General features: G+C 51.1%; 1 protein-coding gene across 1 annotated transcript; it reads left to right on the top strand.

The window, feature by feature from the left end:
* Window positions 1-3207: 3207 nt before the first annotated feature.
* Window positions 3208-4471, top strand: VC83_07558 (uncharacterized protein; the record flags this gene model as incomplete). The annotated part of the gene is made up of 2 exons (XM_024471125.1): window positions 3208-3800; window positions 3922-4471. The coding sequence occupies 2 exons, from the start codon at window positions 3208-3210 to the stop codon at window positions 4469-4471; spliced, it is 1143 nt and encodes a 380-aa protein (XP_024320805.1).
* Between the last annotated feature and the right edge of the window lie 5602 nt (window positions 4472-10073).

Here is a 10073-nt window from a genome sequence, read left to right as displayed (position 1 = left end):
CCGAGTTTTACTAGCCATTCAAGCTACCAAATCACCCCACAAACTGTCCATCCGACGTGCTGCGCAGCTATATGAGGTCCCACATGTAACACTTACCCGTCGCATACACGGAAGCCAACCACGAGCTGGTAGACGCGACAAACAATGTCCATTGATGTCATACTGACATTCGTTGCACTCAGTTTGCTATCAAACTCAAGAGCAAACTTAGAAATCTCCTCCTCAAACCTACAAGTCACCATACATATCTTGGCTTATCACACCAACAACAGAAGCAATACTACTCAACGATTGCTGCAAACTCTTCTACTACATCTGTTTATGCTACATACATCACGGCATATCATTTGGACACTCATTGAACAAGTTATTAAGAAAATCTCCTCCTTAAGGGGGTGGGCCAATACTACCACATGGCATATCTCTACCAACTAGAGGCCTAGGAACATGAACGATAGCTCTAGAAGCTTCTACAACCCTCTATGATTCATTACACGTCATCGCTCCTTAGTTACCCACAAGATTGGTTAAGTTATGACATAATTTGTCTATAGGTACTCTGACCTTGGACCTCCTTTTCACTTCCTATAGGCTAGGAACCCAAGAGATGGTTCTATGGGATTCTCTTACGTTCACTACATGATTAGCAAGCTAGTTGTGGGTCGCACTTGATTTCTAATACATTTACCAAGCCTGGTTAGTCATGGAAAGTCATGGAAAATGAGAGAACTACACTCCTTTGGCATAAATAGGATTGCCCTTTCCTTAAGAAAGGGCAAGCAGGCAATACAGTAAATCGACTAGCACATACTTCCACGTCTTTTCCAAGCTTCCAAGCATTGATCTTGTTATTCTCTGTTTTTGAAAAGTCAGTGAGGTGCTAACCTCTGACTTACCCCTGAGTTCTCAGACTCAACATTTGTTGCAACTTGTCTAAACCACTTCACCACATCATACACCTGATTGCTGCGTTGTGGAATAGTCTAAGCTACAACCCTTTGGCTCTGTTTCCTAAGACAGTGTGTTGTCTTAGTAAATTCATCCCTTCCTTGGGTGGCTAGATTCTCATATCTGGTGCACCCACCATTACACAAATGACCCTTATACAAGAGGAGGTCCGTACCCTTCGAAAGGCCAACACAGCACTTTCAAAGCGTCGGAAAGCCAAGCGTACACGTGTCCAAGATGGAGGGTCACTTACTATAGAAGATGCTCAAAAACTGATCGCTGAAAAAGAGGATAAAGGGTTGAAACGACAGAAAAGGTCAAATGAGGAGGGTGCTGTAGAGGCTGGTCCATCGACTTCGCGGCGCTGTGGGAGGTGCGGCAAGACTGGGCATAATGTACGAACCTGTCAAGAGGTTGAAGAGATATTAGGAGAAGAGAATTCAATTGAGTGTAGTTAATTTTATTGTGTTAGGGTGGAGTAATTGGGTTTGAGGTTGCGATGCTATCGGAAAGTGTTTCATTTGGTGGGATGTTCCGTTTGGTGGTAAACCACGTTAGCCTTATTAGCTATTAAGAATGATTCTTCATTAAGTCTTAGGCACTAGCTGATATCTACAGGGTACACCATACAAAGCTAAGCTGTCGTATAGATGGAAAGTAGTCATGACGCGACTAAGTAGCCAACTTGAGGAAATTGACCAATCTAGAAGAGTCTGTTATTATTCAATACATACTCAACTTAGATTTGAAAGGATTCCCTCCTAGACTTTGTGGTGTGGAAGATATGGCCAACCACATCCTTATAGACTGTGATGCACTAGCATTAGACCGCGTTAGGCTTCAAACTTCATTAGGCAACAACCAGCACTTAACACGCATATTAACCGAAAATATGACTATCATAGGGCTAAATGTGAAGATCCAAAGCTTATTCATAGTTGGTTTATGCTTGTGCAGAACACAATTGCGAAATACACTATTTAAGATGTAGACATCTACAACTTCGATGAGACTTGTCATACTGACATTCGTTGCACTCAGTTTGCTATCAAACTCAAGATCAAACTTGGAAATCTCCTCCTCAAACCTACAAGTCACTATACATATTTTGGCTTATCTCACCAACAACAAGAGCAATACTACTCAACGATTGCTACAACCATCTATGATTCATTACACGTCATCGCTCCTTAGTTACTGGGCCGATATTACCACATAGCATATCTCTACAACCCTCTATGATTCATTACATGACATCACTCATACTACCACATGACATATCTCTACCAACTAGAGGCCTAGGAGCATGAACGATAGCTCTAAAAGCTCCTACGAACCTCTATGATTCATTACATGTCATCGCTCTTTAGTTACCCACAAGATTGGTTAAGTTATGACATAATTTGTCTATAGGGGTACTCTGACCTTGGACCTCCTTTTACTTCCTATAGGCTACGAACCTAAGAGATGGTTCTATGGGATTCTCTTACGTCGACTACAGTTACCAAGCCTGGTAAGTCATGGAAAGTCTTGGAAAATGAGAGAACTACACTCCTTTAGCATAAATAGGATTGCCCTTTCCTTAAGAAAGGGCAAGCAGACTGTAAGGATGCCTCCTTACTCGGGGTAGTTACGGCCGTCACGTGGCGCCATCGAGACTCGGGGCCGTTACGGGTCAGTCGCGACTGACAGCCTTAGGCACATAACGTAAGGAAGCCTTAGGCAAACAGGGAGCTAGCTGAGTCGGAGCGGTTTCGGGTATTTTAAGGGAACAGCCATACAGGGTGACACCTTCATCTTTTTTGTATCCTTCGTAGTAGACCTATAGGATAGAATACAGCATCACCTCCGACTCGCACTCCCATATGCACCTACGGAGAGCCGTATTCCCTGTGTCCTTACATTATACAAAAAAGATCACGCCTGCCGGGGACGGCCGTACTTAAATAATATCCCACAACGGAACGACTCAGGAGAACTGTCAAAACACCACCGACCGCGACTCAGTGACATTTCGAAGTAGAGACCTGACGACTTCAAATAGCCGTGACCCCAGAGAACTCACGGACAACCAGTGGATCAGGGTTTGATCCTGCAGAGCAAGCTGGTAAAGTCGCCGACGCGTTGGCGCCGAATAGGATACGAGATCCTTAAGAACCCCCTCAAGCACAGAGACAATTGTGAACAAGAGTGTTGATAGCTACGAGCTACCGGAAGTCAAACTCTTTCGTATCGACACCGATACACTCCCGAACCAATATGAGGAAAATGACCTCAAACATCCCCCAAGACAATGATGGTCAACCGTCACGAATGTCAACGAGACAAACCACCGCTGCAGCTACGACCGCTGCACCCACCGATGACATACCGGATCGAATGGCAAACCTCGAGATCCAGATGCAAGAGATCAAGGAAATGATAGCCAACCTAGCGGCAACCCAGACCAGAATACCGTCCACGCCACAGGTGGACACCGTCGAAGTTGAGGAGCGACGAACTTCCCCTATGCGAAACACCCCCGAGACAGTTCAGTTGCCGCCTCTTCGAAACACTCGTTCTCCATCGATTCCGAGGATGTATTCCGAAGACCCTCCGAATCGCTACAAGAAATCCACCATCTCTGAGAAGATTACGCCGCTCAGCGATGGGATAGAACATACCTTTATGCAATGGAGCGCGTCCATTCGGGACCGCCTCGTAGTCAATGAGGATCACTACCCTACCGACGTCTCGAGAAGAGCGTTGATATGGGGGACTACGACTGGCCTGGCAAAGAAATACCTCGAACCCCAATACCTATCCGCGACACATGGGTTTCAGAGTGCCGACGAGATGATGGACCTGTTGGGGTTCATATTACCTCACTGGCAACGAAACGGAACAGGCCCGGAACCTCTTCGACGACCTCCAAATGGGAGAGAAAGGACATACCAACGAGACTTTCTCAGAGTTCAAAGCTCGCTTCCAAAGTGCAGCTATTACGGGACAGGTCACAGAGTCGGAATGGTTTCGGTACATGTGGAACAAGTTGACCCCTCAATTCCGTAGCCGCGTAGCGGTTATCAAAAGTCAATGGAAGGGAGACTACCACACTATGGTCCGAGAACTCACCGCCTTCGATCAGGAGCGACGCCGGAACAACGAGCTAAGCTTCCCGTCCAAGAGCGGCGAGTCGAGCTCCCGAGGACCCGCTCGTCTGAGCTCATCTAGGTTCACACCCGCTGAGCCCGGAAGAACCCAACCGCCGAGGCCTACAAGAAGCCCTCTGGTCTCCTTCCAGAGGACTCCTTTTACGCCCACGGCCCCCAAGCCGGACATTACAGGCCGCGTGCGGACCGCCGTGCCGGCTACGTCCGGGAACTGTTTCAAGTGCAGCAAGCCGGGCCATTTCCAAGACAAATGCCCGCTCAACCCCACCGTCAAGGAGATTGACCGCGAAGCCCCTGAGGACGAAGAGCAGTGGGAGGAAGCAGTCGCCCACCAGTCGGATGCGTCCCTGGAGGAAAACGACGAGGCCTAGGGAAAGGCTCCTTCCTAGGTCTACGCAAATGTGATCTGCAAGGACTGGATTTACGAGAGCTCTTGGGAGGCTCCCAATTTCTCGTTGATACAACCCTGAGTATGAACGGACTCGGGGTGCAAACGAAGTCACTCGCAGACACAGGAGCAAATGGCTACCTCGTCATTAATAAGCTTTTCGCGCAACGGTTGTCGAAAGCGCTTCAGAGCCCCATACGGAAACTGCCCTACTCTGTACCCATACGTGGATTTCAGCGAAATATCCAAAGCTACGTATCGGAGTATATTCGGTTACACTTGACAGTCGAAGGACGCCGAATATATAACTGCCCCTTTGTGCTCCTAGATCTCGGAGCGCAAGATGTGATAATTGGGAAGAAGCTTTTTAGCCGCTTCCGAATCCTACTCGACTCTGCAAAGAGCCTGCTAGTATGGCCAAAGGAGTACCCGCCTACTCCTAGCTGGAGCAAAGAGATCACCTTGCCCTACCACTCGCGTGAACTGTCTATACGTCACCCCGCCCATCAATCGGATGCGAACCGGCGGGACGATGCCATCGACCATGACGACAGATGACGTGAGGGCGGACGCTCGATACCAATGAAAGTGATAACGGCCCATCGTGACGCTATTATGATCACCCCACCGAGCCCGGTGCGAGACGAGGGAACGACCCACCCGCACCCCAAAACCCCAAGGACACGAGCCTCGCCCGTGGAAACCTATAAAGACGGACCCTTAGGGCAAGTGGAGACGAAACCTCCAAGAAACGGACCATCCGCATATGAGAGAAAGAATCATGGGAGGAGCGGAGTCTTCTCTCTTTCCCGACACCAGACCCTGGTACGCAGCTTCACGCCGGTCCAAATTTGCGAGATTGGCGCAAACGCTTTCCACTATGAGATGATGCGAAGCGACTCCGAGTTCTTTACGACAAGCATCTACGAGATCGACCAGATCATCCGAGAGAGGGAAGCGGCCGAGGACGAGGAAACGCTCCGCCTCATTCGGGACAAGCTTCCGCATATGCACCGCAACTATTCCGATGTCTTCTCGAAGTCGGAATCTGATCAGCTTCCCCCGCATCGCATATACGATCACAAGATACAACTAGAAGCCCCTTTACCAAATGCCTTTTCGCCACTATACCGACAAAGCACCGAAGAGCTTAAGGCGACTAAGCAATACCTATTAGAGAACCTCGAGAAGGGCTTTATAGTCAATAGCAATAGCCCGTTTGCCTCCCCTATACTGTTCGTGAAGAAGGCAGATGGCAAACTGAGATTTTGTATCGACTACCGGAAGTTGAACGGACTTACCCGTAACGACCCCTACCCTATCCCGCGTATCGACGAACTACTAGGACGGGTGTCGAAAGCAAAAATCTTCACGAAGCTAGACATTAGGCAAGCCTTCCATCGTATACGAATGGACCCCGACTCCGAGGAGTACACGACCTTCCGGACTCGGTATGGATCCTACAAATGCAAAGTGCTGCCGTTTGGCCTAACGAACGGCCCCGCAACCTATCAGAGGTATATGAACGACGTTCTTATGCAATACTTGGACGACTTCTGTACTGCCTACCTAGACGACATCCTAATCTACTCCGAGGACCCCGCGGAACACATGGACCACGTACATAAGGTCCTCCAACGGCTTCGAGAAGCAGGACTACAAGCCGACATTAAGAAATGCGAGTTCAACGTAACCCGGACAAAGTATTTAGGCTATATCCTGACTACTACCGGTGTCGAAGCGGATCCCGAGAAGATCGAACCCCTCCGGAATTGGATCCGGCCAACAACTGTCACAGGCGTGAAGTCTTACCTTGGATTCTGCGGCTTCTACCGCCAATTTATCAGAAATTTCGGGAAAATAGCCAAGCCTCTCACCACTATCACCAGCCCCTCAGAACCGTTCCTGTGGACTGACGAATGTGAGAACGCTTTTGAAGAAATGCGCCGACAGCTTTTAGCCGTGCAGGCGCTCCACCACTTCAACCCCGAATTGCCTACGAAGCTGGAAACAGACTCTTCTGATGGAGTCGTAGCTGGTGTCCTTTCTCAGGAACACCCCGACAAGCGATGGTATCCTGTAAGCTTCTACAGTCACGTCCTATCTGGGCATGAGATCAATTGGGAGATCCACGACAAGGAACTGTTCGCCATCGTCAAAGCGTTCGCAAAATGGAGGCCAGAATTAGCATCGGTACGCCACTGAATCGACGTCTATACAGATCACCGATCGCTGGAATACTTCATGTCGATGAAGGTTCTCACGGCGAAGCAGGTTCGGTGGATGGAGCTACTCTCCGACTTCAATTTCTCTATTGCGTATACTGCTGGCAAGAACAATCAGAAGGCAGATATACTGAGCCGAAGAGAGCAAGACCTGATTACGCAACAGAAGGTCAAACTCGACAGCCGTGCGAGGGTGCTGTTAGGCCCAGCCCGACTACACTCCCGAATCAGTGCCGAATTAGCACAAACGTACGTGGCCTCGATCAATGCGATGGACGCCCCGAACACCCAGGTCCCCTTTGACCTGATAGAAGCGCTCTGCGCGGATAATAGGAGGTCGTTTACCGACACTCGCGTGAAAGACCCCCTACCTAACGGGTTTATAATGAAGGACCAACTCTTGCTATACAAAGGTCGACTGTGCGTAAACCGGCACACCGAGTTATGTACGAAACTCATACGGGAAGCACACGATCAAGTATCAGTAGCCCACCCTAGTGGCAGGAAAACTTATCAGTTACTCGCCCCGAAGTATCATTGGGTCGGAATGGAAGCGGATTGCCTCCGATATGTGCGCAACTGCGTGATGTGCCGACTTTCTCACACTAGCGTGACGAAGCAGCAAGGCTTCTTACACCCCCTACCGGTACCCGAATACCCCATGCAACACCTAACGATGGACTTTAAGGAATTCCCAAAGGATAAACACGGATTCGACAGCATCCTTGTGTTCATGGACCGACTCGGTAAGGGTTCGGTGTCCATACCGTGTCATAAGACCACCGATGCCCGCCAAATGGCGCAGCTATTCATCGAATGGATATATCGATTCGGACACACCCCAGAGTCGATCATTAGTGATCGCGGACCCCAATTCATATCAGCTTTCTGGCGAGAGTTCTGCCGAATCATAGGGGTCAAGATTAAGCTGTCGACAGCCTATCACAAGCAGACCGACGGGCAGACGGAAATCATGAATAGGTATATCGATCAGAGACTGAGGCCCTTCGTATCACATTACCAGGATAACTGGAGCGAGCTCATTCCCATCATGGATCGGGTGCAAATGACCCTTCCCCATGCCTCGATCGGAATGACCCCCTACCGACTCAAGTACGGAACTGATCCGCGCACCAGTTGGGACTGGGAAACCCCGAAAGCCACGACCCCTAGGGAAGTCATGAACCAGAAGGAAGCCAAAGCAGTAGCAAACCGCATGCACTCCGCATGGATTTACGCAAAGGAGAACATGGCCAAAGCACAAGAGGATATGTCTAAATACGCAAATCGACGCCGACGAGCCATTGACTGGGACGTAGGAGACAAGGTTTACCTATCGACCAAGAATCTGAAAAATCACCGCCCTAGCCGTAAGCTGGGGCAACAATGGGTCGGACCCTATACGGTACTGGAACAAATCGGACACGCCTTCCGACTAGACCTACCGAAGGGTTCCCAAATACACGATGTCTTCTCTCCAGACGTACTCATCAAGGCTCCGAATAACCCGCTGCCCGGTCAAGCAGCGCCTGAGCCAAGCAGCGAAGTCGTAGACGGCCTAGAGGAGTGGGAGGTCGAAAAGATCCTCGCCATAAGGATCCGGCGAAGACAACTTCAATACCAGGTATCCTGGGTCGGATACGATCCGGACCCGGAATGGTACCCCGCCTCAAACTTTAAGAACTCCCCCTACAAAATCCGGGAGTTCCACGCGGAGTACCCAAACCTGCCAGGACCGCCGCAGGACCTACCCGGCTGGATCACGGAATGGGAGACAGGCAAACCAAGCTACGATCACGAGAGGCACGGCAAAGCAGAGGAAAACAGCGTCGTTGCTACCTACGACACTAAACTAAACACCCTCTAAGCCAGGGCACCCTCAGAGCCGTAGCCCTTGCGGAAGCCACCCTTCCCAAACGTCTCACCGGCGTCGCAACAAGCGGCTACCACCATGAGAGACGAAGGGTCGAAGTGACCCCACGCGAAAGACCACGCCCGAGTTCCCTCCGACACAGGGCCTATCACCCAAGGTCGACGGTCACCCCCTCCTCCTCCACCTCCGCCCCCCTCTTCCTCTTCTTCCCCCCACCACCGCCCACCTTCACCGCCGCGGCGAGGACGTCGGGGATCCTCTCCACCAACTCCCCCACTCCGCATCCACCGCAGAAGCCACCCCATCAAGGGCAGCGATCTCCTTCTCCTGGTTCACCAGGATCAGGGCCGATTTCTGGCCCACGACGGCCACGGCCTGGCGGACCCGCTACGGTCGTCAGCGCGAGAACCAAAAACACACAAGGGAAACGGAAAACTTACCTCCAGACCGTCCTCGACGGCGGCGCGGAGGGCGCAACTCTCCATATAGGCCGAAAGCTCGGCCGGGGAGCGGAACTTCGGCATATTGGCGGTGGCCAATGTGACCACACGCCCAATCTCCGCCGCAGCAGCCTTGATGGCGGCGGGACGGGAGGGGTTGCTGCCTCGGTAGCCAGGAGCTTCTGGTACTCCGGGCCAGCAAACCAGGAGATCTATCTCCAGAGGTCAGCGACGGGCAGACAGACAAACCACAAAACCGAAAACCAAACGAGAACCCACCGGAACACACGTTGCGTGTTGGGCCACGCAGCGCTCACACTTGGAGCTTTCCAAGCTCCACACACACGAGACGGCGGGATCTCCGTCCTTCTTGCGCCCTTTGGCGCGCACGCAGCGCATACACTGCTGGCGGAAAGCCACAGTGAGGGCGCCGGGAGGAGGGGGAACCGCATCTTCAAATTGGAAATCTGCGATTTCCCGTCAGCCCAACCCAAGTTATCACCACCGCGCCAGCGCGGTTCCGTCACCTACCAAATCGTTCGTTGTGTTTTTGTATCTAAAAACAACCTGTTAGCATCCAGCTGTACCATCGGAAGGGCCACTTACCAGTCTCGGGAGGGGGACTCAGCGTCGTTGTTGTGAAGAAAACAACAAGTTCTGGGCGAAGCTCGAATTCATATTCTGGCTTATAACAAAGCCGTCCGAATCGGGTTAGCGCGAAATTTCCCCCTCGACACATACCGCGCGGACCCTATTCGATACCAATACGGACCCTCGCAACACTAATCGCCGCGCACACAACAAAGACGCGACTTTGCGCAACGGATTCAGACCACTTCCAGTGCCTATACGGCCGCCCACCATCAGCCTTCTGGACAAACAAAGGGCATTCTAGTCTTGGCGCCCGCACCTCACCCACCAACCCAAACAAGGGCTCGTCGCGGCAGCTACTCGGCTTGCGTGCTTTGAGGACAAAGCACCTTCTCAAGGCGGGGGGTAGTGTAAGGATGCCTCCTTACTCGGGGTAGTTACGGCCGTCACGTGGCG

Source organism: Pseudogymnoascus destructans (genome assembly GCF_001641265.1).
Source record: "Pseudogymnoascus destructans isolate 20631-21 unplaced genomic scaffold scaffold_23, whole genome shotgun sequence".
In the NCBI taxonomy this organism is placed as follows: Eukaryota; Fungi; Ascomycota; class Leotiomycetes; order Thelebolales; family Thelebolaceae; genus Pseudogymnoascus; species Pseudogymnoascus destructans.
The sequence above is the reverse complement of the archived record's forward strand: the minus strand, read 5'-3'. Positions and strand labels throughout refer to the sequence as shown.